Source organism: Oryzias latipes, chromosome 16 (genome assembly GCF_053564925.1).
Source record: "Oryzias latipes strain Hd-rR chromosome 16, Olatipes_Hd-rR_3.1".
Lineage (NCBI taxonomy): Eukaryota > Metazoa > Chordata > Actinopteri > Beloniformes > Adrianichthyidae > Oryzias > Oryzias latipes.
In genome coordinates this window covers 28,123,904-28,148,377 of record NC_136252.1, presented here as the reverse complement: position 1 = coordinate 28,148,377, position 24,474 = coordinate 28,123,904, and the positions used below count along the sequence as shown (strand labels likewise).

Here is a 24,474-nt window from a genome sequence, read left to right as displayed (position 1 = left end):
TTATTAGAAAAATCCACCTTTGAAGCAATGGATGAATAAATATTAGTATGCACTGAAAACATTACACAACACTCTTGCTCTTTTCTTTTTGAATAATTTTACTATCATCTGTCTCATTCACGGTAAAAACAATGTATGAAAATGCTCTGCCACACATCGGTGCTGAAGATCTGCCCACTCTTCTGCTCCTGTTGTATGTGATGAGCAAATGTGTGTGTACATAGCTATACACGTATTGAATGCTCAAGCGTGCAATTAGCTCCATCATGGGCATTTTAAGGGGATTCACATGCAAGCAGTTCATGAGTATCTTATGTGTTTTTTTTGTTTGTCTGTCTCTTACTTGCACTCTGCAGATCAGACTGTGAGCTTCATTTATAAACAGGATTAAATGTATTTACTGCTTCTCTTGATATCTTATCAGTGTTAACACACAAGACAGAATGAAGGGAGAAAAGCATTTGTCTTCCCCCCTGACAAGTGTTTTGTGCTATAAAGCAATGATTGTACTGATTTTTTTTGTCTTTGTTTTTTCAGAGAAAATAAAGTGTGAAGGGAGACAAATAAAATAAAACGTTTTTGTTTTTACCAGAATTCATGGAGTGTGGTTTGTTTTCTGGTAGAGGAAAGAGGTTTTAAAGTAGCCACGGTTAGAGAATTCTTTCAAATTAGTTTTATTTTTTTCATTTTTGCCTGTTCAGTATCTGGACTTTGATATGTCTACAGATTGTTGTGCATCTTATATAAATATCACATGTGGCCTGACAGATGTTTAAATTCAGGGCTTCTGTATAAATTCACACATTTTGTATGGGTCTTCCTGTATGTGGGAACTGTCTGAATTCTCGTTTATAAAGAGGAAGGTTCTCAGCAGAGTGAAATGACACAGACAGAATGAGTGTTTTCTTTGAAAAATGAAGTTTGAAATTAGCAAATTAAAAAGGTTAAAAGGTCCAGTGCTTTTTTTTATATATATGCAGGGAAAAGTGAGAAACATCATTGGCACATTGAACAACTTAAAGCCGTATTTAGGTTATATATTTATATTTTTAAATCCACCAAAAAAGGTTTTTTAGATTAGTTGTACAAACACTTTGGTCAGTGGCTTAATGCAGGAGTGTCTGCCCTGAAATTGTCAGTGACTCCAGGTTTGGACATTTTTGCTGACAAAATTTATATACCGTATTTTCCGGACTATAAGTTGCTCCGGAGTATAAGTCGCACCAGCCCAAAAATGCATTATGAAGTAGAAAAAAACCCAGATAAGTCGCACTGGACTATAAGTCGCATTTTGACGGGAAATTTGTTTGACAAAATCTGGGACCAAGAAATAATAACTTTCACAACCTCATATGACACAATCATAGCAGACTGTTTATCTCATAATTTCACAGTAATTCTTTCTCAAACCTATTTATTTATTCTTTGCATGAAGCATCATTCACCAGCTAATACTCTGTTTTCATCCTGTATTTGTAGAAACAGTTGTCATTTTTATTGCATTTCTGAATCTATGAAATCATTGGAAAATAGAATATTGTGTTTTTAGCCTTCAAGATCTTACTGTAAAAAAGGTTTGCTGATTCTCTGAGTCACTTAACATCCTCTTAACACTTAACATACCTCATACATCAAATTGACCCAGGAACATCATCTCTGTTCCTCACAAATGAACATAACAGGAGGGTTAACAATGTATTTATTTCAATTTAGTTCTAATATAAGTCGCTGCGGAGTATAAGTCGCACCACTTGCCAAACTGTGAAAAAAAGGGCGACTTATAGTCCGGAAAATACGGTATATTATGTGTTTGGAATGCCACAGTTATGACTCCACTTTTTGTATCCTATCTCAGCACATCTGTAGCTTTATTGACATTATGTCCCCCAGCTGTTGTGACATTTTCAAAGCAATCGGATTGAAGGTAATTTAATTCTGCCAATTCCTGCTTCCGTCTCTGTTTCTCGTCCTTTGACCTGTGACATTTGCCAAAGGGATCAAGAAATTGGGCACAAACATTTTTTTAAAATTCGACAGACCCTTGTCTTGCATGTTCAAAATAGCTACAAATGTACTACTGTCAAAAAAAAATAAAAAATAAAAAAATAAAGCCTATGTATAAAGAATGAAATACAAAAAATATATAAAAAATATGCAATGAACATAATAAAATAAAGACGTTTATTTTTTATTATAACCAAAGTGGGGACTTTTGATTATGATCCATCACAAGACCCATACATTGCATAGATGTGGAAAAGGTATTATTTGGGCTTTTTGTAAATCCACCAAACATCGACTAATCTAGGAACCTCTTTGTTCTTCAAAGACTAAAACCAGAGTAACTAAAGATGAGGACCTCAAACTCCTCACAATGTTGCAGTCATACCAATGACCATAAGATATGCAAAAGATCTGGTTTGAAGACCGTTTTTTTTTTTTCACTCAACTGTTGTCACTAAGCCACCTAAGACATTCTCCAGAAACAGTTATAGACGTGGGACAAATACATCTGACAGTTCTGGGCATGTGCCCGCATCAGGGAGATTCTGGATCTCCACTTTAGAAGTGCTTAGTCCATCTTCAGATAAGAAGAGAAATTACTTCTCTTTATTAAAGACCTTGTTTATAGGCAATCACCTAAGTAAAATTAAATTATAGAAATAAAATAAAAATATCAAGAAAAAAAAACAGATAGGAGGTACAAAAAGGATAAAAGCATTAGCACCAGAGTTTTAGCACCAGTGCTGACTTTTTTTTGAATTACTGTTATTTTTTACATGTTCACACACTTTTCATAATTCCAACAAATTTTAAAGTGAAGAAAAGCAGATTTGCATTGCAAATCAGCACAAAGTTGCTTTTCTCACCTTAGAATTCGTTGAAATTATGGAAATTGGGTAAACAGTCAAAGAGTTTCAAACAGCATTTTTTATTTTTTTTATTTCTGGCGATATTTCCAGGATAAAAGGGTTAAGTACATAAGGAAAGATGCACTGCAAACTTGCTTTTGTCAAGCCTAATTCTATTAAAACAGAAAATTGGTAAATTTGTTTAATCTAAAACATCAAAATTAAACTGACAAAAAAGTGAATGGACAAACACTATGGCTATTTTTAGAAAATGAAATAACTGATGTGTGTTACTTCTATTGACATTTGATGAAAGTCTCATCGTTCCATGTTAACTCAATTATAAGCAAAAACAATTTAGGCAGTTGGCTGATCAAATGCTTACCAGTTAAGGGAGAAAAAATCTATTCCTGCATCTAATGTGGTTTTATCATGACATTCAAAAGTAAAGACATTTGTTTCAAGCAAATAAGATCAGGCAAAGCAACTTTCAGGAACTGGTGGAAGTAGGACCCAAATTGCAGGAAACCAGGGTTCTTAGCAAAAACTAAAACATAAATGAATGTAGCCATGACAAAACCATGAACAAAAGGAGAAATGAAAGGATGACAAAGCAGATGACCTGACAAGGTTGAACTGAAAACAGACACTTAAATTCACAGGGAAGTTTACCAGAAATGAGGACAGCTGTTGATGATGATCAACTTAAACAGGAATGACTCAAGACATTAAAAAAAACACAGAAACAGAACTTAAAGAAAACCAAAGGGTACAATCCTCTCATAAACGTGGTGTTAAGCTGTGTAATATACGTGTTTGCAAAAACTGCCTTGCCTTTTCTACCATTGTTACACACACCCCAGTATTTTCATGCCTAGCTTTCTGAGCGTTCCCACTTAAAGGTTGTATACCATGCAAAATCAACCTTTTTGAGCTTCTAAGTGAATTATAATGTTCATTCCTCATGAAACGAAACCCCAATGCGGTATTTTGATCTGTTCATGTGATTCTGAGTACACTGTAAACCCTAACGAGTTGACAGAACTTAAAAATTATTTTGTAACAGATTACACAATAGTTTTTAAGTTATATTATTAAAACTTTTAAGTTAACATTTATTAAAATTTATGTTGTCAGTTGGCTTAAATTTGTATTATTTCATATTAAAAATATTAAGATTCCTCAACTTATAAAAGAGCGATTATTTACTCAAAGTTTTTAATTTTTTCCAACTAAAAAAAACACTTTAACTAACTATATTTTTATAATATTACTCAACTCATAAAATATGTAAAATTGACTCAAATGTTTTATAAATTCTCTAGCTCATCAAATGTATAGCATTGAAAATATTTAAAATTCTTCAGCTTAAAATGTTTGGACTTGAAATGTATTCTAAACAGAGGTATTGATACTGCCCCACTACAAGATTTAAAAGCTAACATTGCTAAAAACCAACAAACATGAAAGCCACACAATAGTGATTGCTTAATACACTTTTTTTAATTGCTCTTTCAAAAGAAAAAAGCACAAATATCAAGAGGATGAAACAATCAGTGAAATAAAACTGCATTATAAGAGTGCCACACAACATATTGACAAAAAGTGTGTTTTGTGTTGCATTACACTTAAACCAACAAATAGTCCATTCTGGGAGACTCACTCAACGAAACATTCTCCCGTGTCAATAAACGTCCTTTCAGTGGTTTGCTGTCCTCAAGGCTCATGACAGCACTCTGAATAACTGTGAAGGCAAGTTCAAGTTTTTTGGGGTGCTGTAGGTCCAGAGCATAGATGTCCCCGAAGAGTAGAAGAGATTAGTCAGCCAGATGTGTGGGACCACTGACGGCAGCATCAGGAGCATCACCACGACAACTGAGAGGAGAACCACAGCAGTGTCTGGTATTCTGGAAAATACAAAACAAAAAACACAGATGAGTTCAGACCCTCAAAGATATTCATCACACTAATGTCCAAAACTGACATTCCTGCCATCTGTCAATGGGGATCTTTGGGAATCTGTTTTAAGGACCAACTCCAATTAAAATTGTGTTTTTAAAAAGTTCTTTAGCATTTTTCTGAAAATGGAGGACATTTATAAAATAATTTAAGACTAAAGCTTCATTTTTCTTTATTCATATAATGATGGATCAGGAGCAGAAAAGGTAAACGAAAAGGTTCCCACTCCTTCCAATCAGGAGTCCCTGATGTTCGCCTTTCATCTTCCGTCTCATTCTTAAAACCATTAAAAAATATCACTCAGTTTACAAACTACAAACAATTGCCCTATTTATTATGTCACTCAATAAAATCTCAATCAATATTAAAGGATTAGAGAAAAGCATTGACAGGGAGTCATGTACACTTACTGTACAGGTCTTGAAGAAGTTGGAGGCATCTTCATGCAGATAAACAGGAAGTGCACGGAGGACAAGTGCCCGTCTCATGTTCACATCACGCTGGTCCTAAAAGAATAAAAAGAAATATCCATTACCATTGAAGCAAATGCAGAGCAAACACTTCCAATATTTACTTAAGGAACTTTAAGAAATGATAAAATGATACCTTTTCTAGATGTCTATTTCTAGTGAGAGGACAATACAGTGTTCATGGCATGATCCACCTCAGGTTAAAAACCCAAAGTCATTTTTAAGGCAAGTTACACCGTGGCTTCTTACAGCTGTTTACAAATGATTTGTTATCCGTTTTTGAATTATGCTCATTAGAAATTCACCTGGAGGTCATATATCCTAACCAAGCTGGCCAGTTCCTGTCTGTTTTGGTGGACTTAGTCTCAGAAAAGGGCAGCTTTAAGTTACACAAACATGTAAAAACTGCACAATTTCCTCTGACTGCATCTACTCTACATAAATCCATTTTAGATCTTGACAGATAAGTTTTCATGGTTTCAAATGATGGAATGGTGCTAATGCAACATCATTGTATTATTGTATTCCAAAGTGTCTCCACATACATGGCAGTGGAAACACTTTGGAATATTGGCTATGTAGTACTGCAACATTATATGTAGTACTGCATAGTGCTCAAGTAACAGAACACAACTTGCACCTCCATTCCATTGTGCCACCTTCAGCCTGCAATCTAAATATGTTTGGTTAAATTGTAAATAATTTCAACTCTATTTAGACCTTTGGCTAGTTAAAATGTGCATAAATGTTTCCATAGTTCAAGATGAAGATATTAAATAAGTATAAAACTCACCCACTGACACCTTTCCTGGTGAAATGGTGACTTTCTGTTGAACTCTCTGAAGTTCAGTATCTGAAAAAGTCCAAAAGAGATTTTTCAATGGTAAAGAAAAATGTTTCAATTATATTCTGATCAAAACATATATTGCACTACACAAACTATAGCATTTTTTTTAAAATAGCTCTAGACAAATAACTGATCAGGAGACAAGTTACCTGGCTGGCCTTGGCGTCTAACTGGAGGTGAAACACTGAACTCTGTAGTTCGGTACCTGAACACAACACGAGCACGTTGATTAATTTATTTTTACAAAAACCCTTTTTATAATGGAGATCAGTGATTTATAAAAGCTTAAAGCTGCATTCAAAACCAAATGCTTCCATGTAGCAACCAGGCTTAAAACTGTTGGCGGTAGCTCCTCCCACACAACCGTTAGAGGCTTTGAGTGACATTTTTGGACAAATGTCCAGCAGCAAACTTTAGCCACAAACAGAAGCCTCCAACGCGAATCTCACACGCAGATCACGTTTAGTGTGATTGCAGCATAACAGATCATTTCTACCTCTGAAAAAAACTCATCACTGTCGTAACTTACGGGCAGAAACGCATTTTGGGTTTGGCTCGCCATACGTCTGTCGTCTGCTATGACAAACTAATCATGTATACATTGCCACATTAAGCTCTAAAACAATCGTAACACACATATGTTAAACAACAGTAAACCACATTTACGGTAGTATAAGAGCATTTTTAAAGCATTCATTCAAAATAAACCATGAACGATACTTACCAAATTAAATCAGGGCTGAAGACAAGACGGCGCCACTGAGGAAAACATCAGCGATGAGGCGGATGGAAAAAAAACGAGGTTGTGGCGTCTTGAAGCGGGACGAAATCACAACGAATTGCAGAAAGATAAAATGCTCGACTTTCAATTTCAAACGTCGCATACTCGCATTCGGCAAATCCAACATGGCCACCTGAGCTAACGTTGAGAAAACGAAAGACCCTCCCACCAGAACGTGATGACGTCATGACGCTACTTCAGGGATCTTAAAATTTTTGAGTGCTAGATACAAATAAGCTTTAAAATATTGAGCACTGTTAAGTTAAATGTGAAAAAATTTTGATAGAGCTTAATACTTTATAGTTGAATCAACTACAAAATGACATTTAAGTTGTGTAACCTTAATAGTTATGAGCCAATACAACTGTTAGGGTTTACAGTGTATTTCTCTGCGGAGCTAGCGGTGATCTGCAAAAACGTTTTCTTTCTTTTTGCACAATGTGCACATCCATCTTTGCAAAGGTTTGGATGTTCTTTATTCTCATGGGTGAAACGCAGCCGCGCTGCCGACTCTAGGTTGACGTCATGAAATGGGCGGCACCCACAAGGTGAAAAAGCCAGTGGCTCAGAGATCGAGTCCTCTAACTTCCAGGTTGGAAAAGAGCTCAGGAAAATAACTAATATTTAATTAAAAAAATCAGTTATTTTGTGTGCCAAATATGATATCAAACACAGGAATATTGCTTACAATAAAAGACCTAAGAAGCGCATGGTATGTGCCCTTTAATTAACCTGAAATCAGGGCCGGCCCTGGTCTTCTGGGGGCCCTAAGCGAAATTTAATTTGTGGGCCCTCTAACTGGTCAGCAGCACCAAAAAAACGCAACTGTTGTTGTAATATAAATGAGATCTCTCTATTAATACATTTGTGAATTATTGTTGCTGCCGAAGAATTGAATACAGTAAATTGCCTGCATGTTGGATGCACATTTAGTGGTGCACAACAAATTTTAAATGCAAAGAAATAAATATGAATGACAAATGTATATAGATATATAAATATATATTTTTTAATGTAACATTAGGCACTCAACAAATGGCATTCCTAAAACTCCAACTTTTAAAAACAGCAACTTAACAGAAAATCAAATTACGATAAAACAATCCAACATAAAGAACACAACAGCTCAATGAGGGGATTTTGGAAAGTCATAGTCTTTATCGGTCTGAAAAGGACCTCTCTGCACCAAATCCATTCTTACTGGATCAGAGAGTGTGGTTGGTCATTCAGCTGGACCAACTGGATTTGAGGTACCGGTAGGTGGAATTTTGGATCCAGTAGCTCCTCTTCCATACACACCTCTCTTGGAGTCTCTGGAACATGAGATACAGAACTTCAATAAAAGCAAACAGTGAAAAGTCAAACAGTCAAATGTTTCCCTTTCAACAGTAGATGTGGTGACAGCAGTTTCTTCTGCAGCTAAAAAACAAGAATTATTAATATACAATAAGCAATGATAAAGCTAATAAAATATCTATAGCAGAATACTAATAATAGTTTACTGGCTCATTTAAAATCTGTGTGCAGGTTTTTCACAATTTCATGATCTTTTTATATATTAATACGAGATTTATTGGTTGTGTAATTTAATAATGAAAAGTTTGGGACTCCATACTTTTCAGCTGCTGTTTATGAAAAAAGGGTTATGCAGACACTTTTTTTAATGACTTTACATGCTTTTAAAATTACCTGAGATGACATCTTCAGTGATGTCAGGAACCTCTTGGGATGTGGACGCTGCACCACCTCCAATACTTTTGATGCTTTTTGAGAGCAGAAGAAACTGAATGAGAATTATTTTCGAGTTTTCCATTGGAAATTACGACAAACTGGGTCGTTATGTGCAAACTTCACCTCGGATCAATTAGTATCTTACGAAAAAATTGCGCAGCTGCACAGAAATACTGGATAATGTAAAAAATACGGCCCCAACATCTTCCAAACTTACCTTTTGATTGATGTTGAAGTTCTTCATCTTTTTCTGTGGCATGAAGTTCTCTTGTTGTCGCTTTGATTGTCGTGACAAAATGTGCTGTTTTTTTTATTTCCCCCAACTTTATTGAAACAAACTGCGCTCGTAAATGGCACAGTGTGTGCCAGGCTCAGATGCAAATATGTTGACCAATCGTTCCTAAGAGTGGTGTAACGTCATTATTTGGGTTGCCAGATTGGTTCAGGTGTGCTGAAAGGGGAGATCATTAAAGTGCAGGCAACTTTCTTTTGCACAACATTCGCACGTTGGTACGGAAGTTCTATGAAATGGGTTGCCAGATTTGGGTCTTTTTTATTTAATTTTTGTCGCCACTTCGGGGCCCTGGTAGTGACGGGGGCCCTACGCGGCTGCGTAATTCGCGTATAGGGAGGGCCGGCCATGCCTGAAATTGTTCTGGTCGTAGCCCTCTTCCATCCCTCAAGGCTCTGTCCACAGACCACTAATATTTTATCAATCTTCTCCTTTTTGGTCAGATTTTACACAAATCAGACATTAACTTCTTTTTGCCAATGGCGTTGAGCTTTATTCTTAAGCTAACCTAACACCTTTCTCTTTTTCACTACTCACTAACTGTCTTCAAAATATTTAACTGACCTAAAAGTATCTCAAACTCAGCAGCAACAAAAGTGAACTCCTATGTTGAAACGGAAAATCCCAAATCACTACATTATATTTTTTAGCAAACACTGTTTGCTTCTCTCCCTTTCCATTAACTCAGGTACCGGTAATTGAAAGGTGTCATTATCAGTGGAAATCTAGTTCTACAGTAATAGAATCATTGTTCATCTTACTTCAATTTACACAATGAAAAACACATCCCCACCTCTCTCACCCTACACTCAACTTCCATATTATTACAAGTGTTTAATGATTGCTTTTGTTCTGGACTGCAGAAGGAAGTTGGATTTTATTTATTTATTTTTCAAATAAATGATGCACATGAGCGGTCTTGTAATTTATACTCATTTAAGCTCAAGACATGTCATACATTATGCACTACACTGCAGTCATAAGCTAATTTTCTGTCTCTGGTTGCTAATTAATATGTTATTATTATGAATTCTTGCATTTAAAGAGAATGACTCTTAGTAAACACAATGGAAGGCTTTTTTAAAATAATCTTGGTAAGTCTTTAGATTTTAGAGTGAAAATTTAATATTGCTTGTAGGTGCGCATCGTAACAAAGTAGATTCGGATTCAAATTAACTGCTCTGCAAACATCCACAGGCATAAAGCTGACACAATGCTGGAAATTGTCTTGGAAATCACACCTGTACCATGTTTTGATCTAAACAAGACCCACATTGCTGGCATTTTTTTCTGTTTGAATCTTAATCTAATATGTGTGCTGATGTTTTGGTCACAACTGTCAGTTATTAGAGCTTCAATCATTTTAAAACAGAAATAACACTGCTAAGTGAATACAAAAAACTCCCAGCAGATCATTTTTTCCTGGAACTTTATAGTTTCATTTTGTGGAGAAGGATTTATACACATTTCAACCTCTCAAAAAGGCTAATTTAAATTCATAAGACTAGAGCTTATCATTGCATTTGGGATATTTATAGAGACAGCAATGAGACAGAAAAAGAAAAGGAGAAAGAAGCAAAATCCTTTAAAGTTTGGATTGTGTCAACATTCTCAGGGGAACAAGCCTTCATGTTCCTATTTTGCCTAAATCTCATAAAATGTTTCATTTCTTTCAAGTTGTCTTTACATTTTGTTTTGTGTATTACCAGAATGTGTAACTTAGTGTACTGTTTCAATTGTTGGAAAAACTCAGGTGTGACATGAAAAGTAAGGGTATAGAACGATTATAAGTCAATTGCGCTGTGGTCTCTGTCAGCAGAAAGAAAAAGGGTCAAAGTGTCTGCCAAGAGACTGACATTTATCTTAGCCCATCAGTCACTAAGAATCTGGTTTGCAGTGAGACATGACCTGCTAATGAACCCTCACTTCTAACCATGAAAGGAAAATATGAAACCTTTAATGTCTCAGCAAGCTGTAAAAAAACTGCATGAGAATGTATTGCTCAACAGGAACACAAAAACCACAGCTGACGTGTTTGTTTCTGTTGTTTTCAGGCCAAATAGCAAGTCAGCTAGAACATAACGTGTTTCAGTCAAGCTCAAAGTCTCTTTACTGCAGCATCTGTTGCGGGAAATGAAGACCCGCAAACTCTTTATAAAGAATTACTGTATGAACTTATAGATTTGAACAAGAAGCACATCATGACATCTGTCATTTTCATTCCCTATGCAGATAATAAACATGTTTTAGTTTTTGACATACCTTCAAAAGTTGTGTTTTCAAAGTTATTTTTAATTTCAAAAATACACCGTGAAGCTTAAAAAATACCACTTGTGACAGACATGTCTTGTCATTTTTGGTGCAATAATGTTTAGAGATTAAAAGCATATTTTAAATAAAAATGCTTTTAAATCAATAAAATAATAATAAAATAGTAATAAAATATATACACTGTGTTTGTAAAATACATTTTCACAATGTATTTCAGAAAAATTTATTGCGTTCTGATTGGAAAAACAAACACCTAAGGGGTCTGAAGATATCAAATTTTATTTTTTTTAAACATTACTCAGACAAAGAACTAGTTTAAAAAAATAATAATAGAAAGACTCTTGCAATTACTTTGTCAATGTTCATTATCACTTACTCCAAAGGAGAAAATCTCTAAATTGTGGGGAGCTTTTTCCACAACCTTTTATTGATAATATATTGAAATGAGAGGAGAAGACACATTTTGCTCCAATTTGTTTTAGTTTTAGTCTCCTTTTTTTATTGTCATTTTGATTTCATCTGCATATGATATCAATGAAAAATCAATTTGGATTGAGGCATGGTAGGTTCATTTTACAATAACTTAAAAATGACCAAGAGGAACATATCGACTGAATAGGATCGGCAAACACAAATTTTGAAAAGAATTGAAGTTAAAATGAACCGTTATCTACTCTAAGGCTATGTTCACACTACACTCTGCAACCCACATTCAAGTGACCACCTTTAATGAAAAGTCTATGTAAATACACGTTGCATGCGCATTTTGGGCTTCCACTTTGAAAACTCATGCAATCACAAAAAGCTACCCAAGTTTCCACTACTGATTCAAGGCTTTTAGTATTGTTACGGCCCCCCGACAGCCAAACCTGTCGCAGTCTAGGGGAGATCTAAAAGGGGCCAAAACATATGGACGATGGACGCCAAATAAGTTTAGGAACAGTTTATTACAAGGAAGAAGTAACCTGTATCCTGTGAAACAAAAGAAAAATAATTACTGTGCTGGTCCCAACAAAAGACAAAACAAAGGGATTGGAGCCTTGACCAAACATAAAATAAGTCAGGGAGAAAACTGATCCAGCCACGTTGACCGTCGGAGTCAGCAGTTCCATACTAAGGCTGCCTAACAGAATCTCACTATTGAAAGTAAATAAACAAAGCCCGAAAATAAGGACTACCAAGGTCGAACCCCAAACTAAAATAAAAAAAAACAGCAGAATAAGACTGCTGAGGACCAAGAGGGAATCAAAATGGAAACAAACCAACCAGCACAGCTCCAACACAAAAACAACTGCTCCTAAGCCTCTTGCTCTGCTCTCTCTTCATGCCTATCCTTTGGTTGTGGCCTCCTATGACTTAAATACCTGGCAGGTGCTGATCAAGATCATTGGCTTCACCTGCCAGGTTAGCAGAATGAAAGGGGATGCAGCAAAGCAGAAGCAGCAAGACATAACAAGTATAAAAAGTTAAGCCGTTGAACCTGCGTTGCACGTTAAACCGGGTCAAACTTTGACCAATTAGGAACTCAGATTTAGTTTCTGTTTGGTCATGAACTAAAACCAAAGACTCACAAACAGTGCAAAATATTTCACTTCCACATCATCTGCCAGACTAATTTAGCTGGGGATTGGTACACTACCTGTACGTCACTACTAAGGGTAGCATACTTTTTCATTCACGTAAGTGCCACTTGTTTGAAAATTGACCATGAAGGAGATATTAATAATTGTGGTTTTTGCTCTGTTGGAATCATATGACGCCAAATCTTTCATGGGAATAGAGCTGTGAAAAAAAAAAAGCCTGGAGCAAGATTTGCACCGCTTCGACTTTTCGCACCAAGCCTCTTACAAGTGTAGGTGGCAGACGTGCGCTAGTCAACAGGTGAAAAGGAAAAAGAAGCCCCTCCCTGCTTGTCCAGTGGGAACACCATGGGTTATTTGTGTGTTGAAGAACCCATGTTTAGCATGCCTAGTGTGTACGTAGCTTCAAAAATTGACCAACAGTTTTCTAGTTCTAGCTGATGACATAGCTTTGTCTTTGGTCCTAACAGGGACTCCAGAGACTGAGATTTAGACTGTATTTTCCATCTCCAATTGTTATATAGGGGAAAAGGCAACCCTTTCCTGTCTTTCAAAGTTCAATCCCTCAAGCATGAGGTGCATTGGTTCAAAATGAAGTCTGGAAAACAGCTCATCCCAAAGTCATTGGGGCAAATCTTTGTTGAGAAAAACACAGTCCCCTCTGCGGTGATCACTGAGGTAGCACAGGAGGATTCTGGGTGGTGTTACAGTCCTGCAGAAAGACCCAGAGTGGGAAAACAACAGCAAGCTGTTCATCTTAGGGGAGAAACAAATAGCTAGTTTCAGAAACGAACATGCCCCCTATTCATTTGATTTGCTGAGTTAGCACAATAATTCTCTGCTGGTAATTATGTCTCATTTGTATCTTCTGTGCACAGAAGCCATAGCATGCAGCAGGATAAAATGGAATGGCCAAGCTCAATCTATAAAAAATTCAAGTGGTGAAATTCCCTCAGAGTTCATCTTTTTGCCTGAGCAGTTTCATGACAGATCTAGAAATAATCACCCCTGCACCATTCGCTGTGCCTTGTATCGATCTTGCCCGGGGAATTGAAACTCACCAGAAAACAAGGCAAGGAGGGATGGCCAAATTATTATGTGGAAATCCGTCATGCGGAAGAAAGGGTTTCGTTAGATTTTCTTAAATACAATACTGCCTGTTCCAGATACCTCATGTTATGTAGTATTTACTTATTTTGATTTTCATGTAATTTGTTTTTGTATATTTTATATAATCTTGGTGTTACTCTTATAGAGTATTAATTTTGTTAAACTGCATTCAGTTTGTAAATATAAATCATTGGTTACACAAACATTTTAAGATGGTTGACAGCTGTTTGCAAGTATGAATTGGTGAGAATTGATCATTCATTTTGTAATCTCCAAGAAATTTCTGAAAGTCCCACTCTAATCATCTTTTGATCTATTTTCAAAGCATTCCCATTGGTCTGTTTATTGTGATTAAACAATTTGTAGCCCAAATCAAAAAGCCTGTTTTGTATTTTTTGGACATAGTTTCTGCAGGGCGGCAGGAGTTCAATAGAAATTTGCCTCTCAGTTTTGGGCAGGACCATAGGTGCAGTGTAAGCCTGCCAGCACTACCTATCATCATTTTGTTTACATGTTTCCCTGCTAGCTTACTGCCCCTCACACCACCATCCTAACATTATGGATGCAACAAAAAAGCGGGAAATTTTGAAGCGATCCACCTGCACAGTTTTGAGCCAGATGCCAGCTCAGAGAACGAAAATGAAGACATAAACGGATCTATATGTCTGCAAGTGGATGCATCAGAATGGAGCGAAGCAGGAAGCTTAGTGATTGTAGCACCTATGCCACTGCTACAAGCTTTTTCCAAGGGAATTTTTCAATTGCTCTATATTCACAACTTTAAAAAATTCAATTTTAAGCTTAAGAAAAATGCTAATGCCACAAGAACATGTTAAAAACACCAAAAACACGGTGTTGGTTGAAGTGGGTCTTGAAATATTGCCTTAGTTTTTATTTTTTTATTTTTCTCCCTTTTCCTAATCAGTTTTTTTTAACAACCTAAAGACACTTTTCATCCTTTTTTCTAATAATCTACGTCCAAAGCCTTCGTCCCACAGACTGCTCCCTGCACCCCCCTGTGTCTAACTGGAGGTTTCCACCAATGTAAGCTCACCTTCACCTGAAGCTCCCACACAGCAGCTGATATCGATCACCTGTCGCTCGACAGTTGCACCCTTCTTGCAAGCAGCCATCGCAGCAGCATGGTTGAGCCCCCAGCTGACGGAGCCCTGCTGTGTTCAGATTGGTTGGTGACCTCCATTCCTGCAGATCAAAGTATTCTCAACCAGAGACAACCAGAGCCTGGAAGTGCATCTCTTCAGTGGATTTATTCTCACAACAAAAAAGCAGGCCTTGGAAGCTCATGGGGGGGGGTCTGGATGTGACCACTGAACACTGACAACTGCTGTATCTGCATCCTTTGTTTAGAGTAAATAATTTTAAAAAATGCATTTGCGCTATATGAAGGAATTTTATCACTGCAACACATTGCCCTAAATATTCTGACACCTGCTGTTTTTTGGAAGGCTGTCAGCTCTGTGAGTCTCTGCTTCAACAGGAGCAAATATCTCAGTACCAACACTGCATCTACTTCTTCTAACAGTGACCTAGAATCCAAAACAGAATTAATTTAAAGACTTGAATAGATTCCCATGTTTCTTAAAGTTCAAGTTTCAGCTTCAACGAGTAACAACATTTTAATTGGAAGTTCCTTCCAGACATACCTCAGTAGTTCAAGCTGAGTTGTAAATCTTAAATGATCATGCAACAAACATCTAACCCAGAGGTGACCTATTTAAACTGAGAGGACTTGTATACATTATGTTTGATGTTTACCCATTAAGTCTTGGGCTTGTTTGTCATTAAATTTGATAGTTTAGTGAATATTCTCTGCATACAGTAGGATTATACTGTATCCATGTAGTTACAATCACAAATCTTCCTCTGGTGAAAGCAGACTGGAATAAATAGGTGAGCCATATTAAATACTGATTTGAACATTTGGACAATAATGCAGAGTTGTGCGAAAAATGGCCAAATCTAGAAGTTAGCAGGTGGGCCACACAAAATAGCAAGACTGTAGACCGCTTGATGTGCTGGTACAGTAAAAATATTCATGGACATTTTCTTATGGGCATGCTGTGAGTGACATGTCATTGCAAACACTTATGCAACATGCAAGGGTGCATTCGTGCGCAGTCAGTGAGAAGTCAGTGCTCACTCCTTATCAAGGACTCAAGTTTAGAGTAAGGGTATCAGATGACAGCATCACTCGTACATCATATGTGTATGAATCTTTAATTTGTCTTACAAATTGTTTAGAATACATTTACCACATGCACAACAATCATTTTATTTTCATGATGTCCCTTGACATAACATCATGAGCCTCAAGAGAACAGCAAGACATGCCTGCCCTTCCCTTATATCTGGCCGCTTTTCTCTACAACCCAAAACCTGCAGCACCTGTTCAGGTCAACCCCCTGTAAGATACATTGTGATTAAGGCTTAAACTAGCAGCCGTACATGTGACCACTTCACCTGTTAGTGAGTTTCAGTCCAGGAAATGCTATTGAAAGGGCTCAAAACTGGAAGGAGGAGGTGATTCAAAGTAGCATCATCTTTGAAATTCAAAGGGGAAAGTTTCAAAAACCTTCTGCAAGAATTCAGCATCATAAGTTCTGGTTTTTGCTCAGTCTCTTCCCATTTAGTAATGAGTTTGCTGTATTTTTTAATGACAAGGTTCATGGCATTAAAAAAGCCATCAACTCCACAACACATATAACTATCGAACGGCCACCTACTCACTCTAAGCTGACTCACTTTGTACCTGTCACTGACCAAACTGTCCAAGAGACCATCACCCGTCTGAGCTCGTCTACATGCTGCCTTGATGTGTTACCCACTAGATTTCTAAAGTCTGTCCTGAACAGTGTGTTGCCATCAATTACTCAAATAGTTAACATGTCTCTTCAATCTGGAATATTCCCAGAGGCCTTAAAAACTGCAGTCATTAAACCTCTCCTGAAGAAAAGCGGTCTTGATCCCACTGTACTGAATAATAACAGACTTATCTCTAATCTGCCATTTTTAGGAAAAGTCCTTGAAAAAGTTGTCTACCAACAGCTCACTGATTTTCTCTTATTAAACAATTCATTTGATGTTTTCCAGTCAGGTTTTAGACCCCATCATAGCACAGAAACTGCTCTTATCAAGGTAACCAACGACATCCGCCTGAACACTGATGATGGCAAAGTCACTGTCTTAATCCTGCTAGACCTGAGTGCTGCCTTTGATAATGTTGATCATGGGATCCTTTTGCACAGACTCCAAGACTGGGTTGGCATCTCTGGATCTGCCCTAAGTTGGCTCAAGTCTTATCTGGAAGACAGGAAATACTTTGTTGAAATTGGGAGTTGTGTCTCAGACTACATGGCCTTGACTTGTGGTGTGCCCCAGGGATCGATCCTGGGACCCCTTCTGTTCAACCTCTACATGCTGCCACTAGGGCAGTTAATACGCAGTAATAACATATCTTATCACAACTATGCAGATGATACTCAGATCTATGTGTCACTGACAACAGGTGAATATGGGCCGGTGGATTCACTCAGCCACTGCCTCCAACAGATCAGTGCGTGGATGCAGAACAACTTTCTCCAGCTAAACTCAAACAAGACCGAAGTTATTATTTTTGGCCCACAGAAACAAAGAGAAAGTGTCAGCAGCTACCTTCATTCTCTGTCTCTTAAACCCTCAAATCAAGTCAGAAATCTAGGGGTAATCATTGACTCTGACCTGAACTTTAACAGCCATATCAAGTCAGTAACATCAGCTGCATTTTATCATCTGAAAAACATTGCCAAAATCAAAAACATAGTGTCAAAGCCAGACCTGGAGATACTTATTCATGCATTTGTCTCCAGTAGGTTAGACTACTGTAACGGCCTGCTCACCGGCCTCTCCAAACGAGCTGTAAAACAGCTTCAGTACATCCAGAATTCTGCTGCTCGAGTCCTGACCAGAACCAGGAAGTGTGATCACATTAGTCCTGTGCTCAGGTCTCTGCACTGGCTCCCTGTACCTCAAAGAATAGACTTCAAAGCAGCTCTGCTTGTGTACAAGTCTCTCCATGGCCGAGCACCAAAGTACATCTCTGACATGTTAGTGCCATATGAACCACCTCGTACTCTGAGGACCTCAGGGGGCGGCCTCCTGTTGATTCCCAGAGTCAGAACTAAACAAGGGGAATCAGCGTTTCAATATTCTGCAGCTAAAATCTGGAACAGCCTCCCTGAAGTCGTAAGACAGGCCTCTTCTGTGTTCATGTTCAAATCTAGACTTAAAACATTTCTGTTTAGCCGTGTATATGACTGAAAGGTCCTATCTACACTTTTCTTTCCTTTCCTTCCTTTATTTTTAAATCAATTTTCAATTTTTTTTTTTCTTTTAAAGTAAATTTTACGTTGATTATTTCTATGATGTATTGTGATTTTAATGCATTTTTCTGTTTTGTGAAGCACCTTGAATTACTTTGTGTACGAATTGTGCTACACAAATAAACTTGCCTTGCCTTGCCTTGCCTTAGTCCATATCTCAGTTTAATGTTATATTTTATTTGAAAAAGTCTGGGTAAAATCGTACTAAAATCAAGATAATAACCCATTACTAGACAGAATGAACAACTTGACATTTTGAACGACCAAAACTACTCTGCTGTTCTTCAAGCAGCTCTGTTTCAAACAACAGAATTCATGGGTGCATGACCTTGACCTCAGCATCCAAAAGCACCTGTAGAGTTTCCGTCTTACTTGACTGCCAACGTGTTCTACACATTTATCATTTCAAGGCAGCAGATTGCCTGCACTAAAGCATACTTGAACAAATTAAAGATTTTTCTCAGCACCGTTTAAATACCTCTCCTACTGGGTGGGAGGAAGAGACCATCCATCCACCAAAGCCAGCCTCTGAAATTTATGCCCGCCATGCTCATTAACACAATGGCACACAGCAATTTGGGGTTTTGATTTCACGTTTTTCTGATGCAACGACCAATGAATTGACTGCACATTATGAAGATGTTTATCCTTTTTGGGGCGACTGTTGTGTTTTTACTAGAGAAACACAGTAAATCCCTTTCCAGTCAACAACCGTGTTGAACTCCTGTGATTCCATTCTACTATAAACAGCAGTCAAATTTGTCTAAATAAAGGGACGTTGTGCTCAGCCTTGTCCTTTGTAAACAGAGGAGGTACTCACAAATGCATGTACTTGAATGCTGTCCTAACTGTTAAAATGATGACAAATCTAGAATAAAATATAAGAGAAATGTTTTTTATCCCTTCATGCCATATGTTGCGTTTTCAATGTACCATTAAAATCCAGGACGCTTACTGTATTTTCTGCGCTATAAGGCACGGTTAAAAACCTTTATTTTTTTATTTTTTTATTTTTTAAACGACAGTGTGTCTTGTAATCTTGAGTGCCTTCTATATTAATTCTGGTTGTGTTACAGATCTTGCAGTGTTTTTCAGAGGTACACAGGGCTCTGGATTTTCCTTACAAGTAGCCAAGAAGGTTTCGTGTTATTGTAAATACGCTGTCGTGGCTAACATGTAGCGTTGTAAAACTGTGTTTTTACTAACAAGGTTGGGAGTTAGTGTGGGGAAGTTTTGGTGCAATTTCAATAAGGAAGATCTACCTCACTTCCAGGTAAGCTGGGTTCTTTTCGTCACTCACTCTACACGCCACTCATCCATGCTTGTCCTCTGGCATCTCTTGTACCGACTACCCGGGCTGCCGGGCCTGGTGCGCCCATGTTTGGTGCTCTGGGCCTGGGGGTTGGGGGTCTCTGGGGCGGGGGGTGCTGGGGATGACTTGTGCTTGTGTTGCATAGATGCTGACACCCCGGCCAACAGAAGGACAGGGAGGACGGCGCCTTCTTGGTTCTCTTTTCTTAAGCTCTGTCATTTCTCTTTTACTTGTGCTTGTTTTTTTGTGTTTTATTATGAGGGTAGTACGGTGGCCCAGAAGGGTCACAACACAACACATTAACTTTGCACACAACACATTAACTCACACACAGGCTAACTCACACACAGGCTAATCAGCAGCTAGCAGCGCTTGAAGATCACAAAAAGAGTTAGGCAGTTAACCACTCAGCCCAGTGGAAATTTCAGAATAAAAGCACTTCCATTGCAGCTTTACTTCCGTTGTGAGTTAATGTGTTGTGAGTTAATGTGTTGTGAGTTATTGTGTTGTGTTGTTAGTTATTGTGTTGGTTTGTGAGTTAATGTGTTGTGTTGTGAGTTATTGTGTTGTGTTGTGAGTTAATGTGTTGTGTTGTGAGTTAATGTGTTGTGAGTTATTGTGTTGTGTTGTGAGTTATTGTGTTGTGTTGTGAGTTAATGTGTTGTGTTGTGAGTTATTGTGTTGTGTTGTGAGTTAATGTGTTGTGTTGTGAGTTATTGTGTTGTGTTGTGAGTTAATGTGTTGTGTTGTGAGTTATTGTGTTGTGTTGTGAGTTAATGTGTTGTGTGTTAAGTTAATGTGTTGTGTGTAAAGTTAATGTGTTGTGTGTAAAGTTTATGTGTTGTGTTGTGACCATTCTGGGCCACCGTATGAGGGGCTTATTTAATGATTTTATTTCATATGTGGGGTTTGTTTTTATTCTATTCTTGTTTTGTTTTTTTTATGGAAAGCACTTTATAAATAAAATTAATTTGAATTTAATTTGAATTAAAACTTCACTCTAAACCAGGCCTGCTCGTTCCTGGTCCACAAGATCCACCACCCTGCACTGCTTGCTGCTGATTACCAGGACCAAGTGTGTTCACACAAACAGATTGTGGAGACATCTGATTGAGCTAATCAGCTGCTAGCAGCGCTTGAAGATCACAAAAACAGTCTTAAACAGATCTTAAGGACCAGGAATGAGCAACCCTGCTCTAAACCAATAGCGAAATTCCCCATCTTCTTTTCTCAGCCAATCACAATCCTATTTCTGCTTCTAAATTCATGGACCTTTATCTCTACATTCTAGACATTCTACATTCTCTACACCTCATTCTCCACCTGGACCAATACTATGTTGTGGACTGGCCTCAGCCACAATCAGCATGTGGTTTATCCATCTACTGTCCAATCTTATCCCACCTGGATAAAGATGTCATCTGTCCAGAGCCTTACCACTAAAATACTATGGACTGGTTTATGCACATTTTTGTATAACAAATAAATCTTTATTCATTCCTAAGATCTCTCCATATTGTAGTCAAAGTATCGTTTGTTTTAGTGGTATCAGTCAGATTTTTTTGTGTTTGCAAACAAAGTTGGGAGTTACAGGTGTTGTGAACATGCTAACACAGCTGATGCAGCTAACGTTGAACGTGTTAAAAACAAGTTCCAGACTTACTGTGAACGCAGTTTATAAAGTGTGACTGACTGAATTATTTCTGACTCATTTGTCCTGCATTGTGTGCCTTTTAGTTTGATGCATCTCATATCTGACATCAATTCAAAAATGAACCATTCATTGACGGTGTGCCTTATTATCCAGTGCGTCCTAAAGTACAAAAAATATATTCATTTGACATCACCTTGAACTGCAAAAACATTGACGAATGTATTTTTATCGAATTACAAATAAAATTGTGCATTATAGTCACAAAGCCAAGTGTTGTCAATGCAGTTCATCTCAGCAGACAAGACATCAATTAAGTCCAGAGATTTCATTAGCTACTAAACTAGCTCTGAATATATAGAAGTAAACCTTAGATTCTCCTTTCTGTCCCTTTCTATAGAAATTTCTCTCACTTCAAGGCCTTCTTTACTGTAAATTTGCTCATCACTACATGTGTGCTTTTAAACATTGAGTCACTTCTTTTTGCACATCAAAGCTAAATCTTCCCTGGAACAACTTTACAGCGTAGCGTGCTGACAAGAGTGATGGAGGATTTGTTCACTACTTCGATGGCTTCTAGCCCGCTCGTCTTAGTCACTCACCCTGACTCAAAATAAAATGCTTCTTTCCTTTCTCATACACCTGTCAAACACAGTTATAGCTCACCCTCTAATCCTCACATAAAAGGATTAAAGGTGATACCAGCGCTTGCTTGGGTGATGGCATTGTTTATCTTTGCAGCACGTGGGGTGAGATCTTGATTCCCATGTTGAAGAAAGTGCATCTTAGATTACCCACGATGCCAAGAGCAAAAACCACGAGCTACCAATTAACAGGTGGTGGTGTTTGTGGAATGATGGAAAACAGATAATCTTTTGCTCAGTCAGAATTCTGATTCTCATGAAGTAAAAATAGTCTTTATTATGAGGTTGTCATGATACATCAAACTTATTCTGTACAAAACATGAAACTCTTTTTTTATTTACACACTGTCATACTAAAATTATATATATATATATATATATATATATATATATATATATATATATATATATATATATATATATATATATATATATATATATATATATATATATATATATATATATACATATACATATACATAACATTCCTGACATTCAAAAGCTTTTCTCACATTTCTACAAGGTGAATATTTTCTATAAATATGGTAATGTTGAACAAACCCAGTCTGCATGAGGACAGAAACAAACCTGTCAGAAAGAGAAACACCAAATAATGAAAGTGCATGGCTGAGCATTACAGGCTAAAGAAATCCTGCTTGTCATATATTAAGCAGGTTGCTGCAAACAAACATCCGGTTCATGATGAAAGCTGGCAAGAAAGATTTGTCTCTCATTGTGAGGAGATAGGATCCTTAGCTGATGTTGGTTGTTGTTTTGTTGTCATCTCTAGTTTACATCTCCACCACACCTTGTTGCATCAAAGAACTTTGGAAATCCTTCCACTTTGCAGAAATGCTTTCTCTATATCAGATTACAGTTCAAAATGGCTAGTCTCTGCAGGTTTGTGCACAGCACTCCATCAGAAAAGTGATTATGCTTGCTCAGGTGGAGCTTTCTGAAACAGGAAGTTCATCTGAGTCAAACAGAAACATGCCGCAGTGTGCGCCGCCAAGTCATTTTCTCGAGTATAAAAATATAATCATGACATTAATTTCCTGCTTGCAGGGATGAAGAAATTAGCAGAGGCAGCTGCTCAATGTTCCCTTCCAGTCAGCTCAGGTAGAATTGGTCTCACTTTGTTTGTGTTTCTTATCTTGTGTAGTCCTGTTAATTCCCCGCTGCGAGGCTTGGAACATGTGACAGGACATGCACCTGCTTAGAGAGTGTTTAACTCCTTCCACCACTTTACCAACAGTTCCTCTTACAGCAGATGAGGAAAAGTAGAAAATAAAAGGGTCCAGGCATGCGTTGAAGGTACTGCACAGTAAGGCTTTGTCTCTCCAAGTAGGACTCTTCTTTGTGATGTATCCAACTATGTGTGAGACGTTGTAGGGTCCAAAACATAATGCAAACACCACCAGTGTTCCCAAAGCCATGCCAATGGCCCGCAGGCGCCGGCGCCGGTCAATGTGCTGCAGCTTAGACAGAATCCTGATGAAGTTGATGTAGCAGAAACTGCTAATGAGGAAAGGTATGCAGAAAAGCACAATGCAGAGCTCGAGGCGGACAGGAAGGAGGACCTGCAGCTGAGCCTCCGTAAAGTTTTTATAACACACCTCCTTCTGGCTCATACCAGAGGGAGATGTGGAGTTCGGGGACTCAACCTGTCCAATAAACGGGACAATAAAGACAATACTCAGGTGAAGGAAAGAAAATATCCAGCAGAAGATGCTGGCAGCCACAGCGTACACTGGCCGGCGCTTCAAGGAGTGTTGAATGGGGAAGGCTACACCCAGGTAGCGCTCCACACTGACAGCAGTGAGGAAGAAGGTGCTGGTGTAGATGGTCATGTAGAAGACAAAGCCAGACAGTGGGCAGAGTGCATAGGGTAACTTCCACACCATGTCGTTCATCACTTCCTGCATCTTGAATGGCAGGAAGAGGAGGAAGAGGAGGTCAGAGATGGTCAGGTTGAGGAGCAGTATGTCTATCGGTGTGGGCTTCTGCCTCACCTTCTTGCAGAAGGTGTAGAAGGCCAGGACGTTTGCTGGGAAGCCCAGCACAAAGGTAACAATGTAGACGGGGAGGCACAGCCCAGTCTGGCAAGCATGCATGTTGACCTCGGTTTTTGCCTCAGATCAGTCAAAAATTAATGAAATAAACTGAAAATTGTCTTTTTATTTGTATTTTGCTGCTGGAACCAAAAAGCCTGCAGCACAAGGGGAGTTTGATCTGTTGAACAGGCTAAGCTACAGGACCTGAAGGCATCTTATTGGGTCAGTGGCCTGGAACAAACTGGATGAGGCAGCACGGTTTCCTTGTCCTCACCAATAAACAGAGCCCATTATTTTCTCTGGGGCTTTGAGCTCTGCAGATAAGATGAAACGAGAAAAAATCAAGTTAAATACAGTCCATTGTAGGGTCAAATGTGCTTTTCTTATATTAACTATTCAGCTGGAAAAAACAAGATTATGCAAAGCATTAATCTATGATTAATTTTACCTTTAGTCTCTCTTAATTTCTCCTTATCTATGTTTCACAGTTTATTGAGGTTGTATATCCTTTCACAAGGATGAGTAAATGTACTGGTGTCTA

At 37.9% G+C, this 24,474-nt stretch overlaps 1 protein-coding gene and 2 long non-coding RNA genes across 3 annotated transcripts; all 3 read right to left on the bottom strand.

Annotated features, from left to right (window-relative positions):
* Positions 1-4,333: 4,333 nt before the first annotated feature.
* Positions 4,334-7,237, bottom strand: LOC144984433 (uncharacterized). Its single transcript, XR_013648102.1, has 5 exons — positions 6,853-7,237; positions 6,278-6,333; positions 6,075-6,134; positions 5,222-5,317; positions 4,334-4,759 (listed from the first exon to the last, which is right to left on the bottom strand). It is a non-coding gene; the product is annotated as an uncharacterized LOC144984433 (long non-coding RNA).
* Positions 7,238-7,937: 700 nt separating this feature from the next.
* Positions 7,938-9,127, bottom strand: LOC144984434 (uncharacterized). Its single transcript, XR_013648103.1, has 3 exons — positions 8,858-9,127; positions 8,599-8,672; positions 7,938-8,222 (listed from the first exon to the last, which is right to left on the bottom strand). It is a non-coding gene; the product is annotated as an uncharacterized LOC144984434 (long non-coding RNA).
* A 13,226-nt stretch (positions 9,128-22,353) lies between these two features.
* LOC101170213 (free fatty acid receptor 2) lies at positions 22,354-24,241 on the bottom strand. The gene has a single exon (XM_023964606.2). The coding sequence runs from the start codon at positions 23,991-23,993 to the stop codon at positions 22,995-22,997; it is 999 nt and encodes a 332-aa protein (XP_023820374.1). The 5' UTR covers positions 23,994-24,241; the 3' UTR covers positions 22,354-22,994.
* Positions 24,242-24,474: the final 233 nt, after the last annotated feature.

Bases quoted from the DNA above. Each gene is read 5' to 3' on its own strand.
- LOC101170213 (XM_023964606.2), bottom strand. From the start codon at position 23,993: ATGCATGCTTGCCAGACTGGGCTGTGCCTCCCCGTCTACATTGTTACC.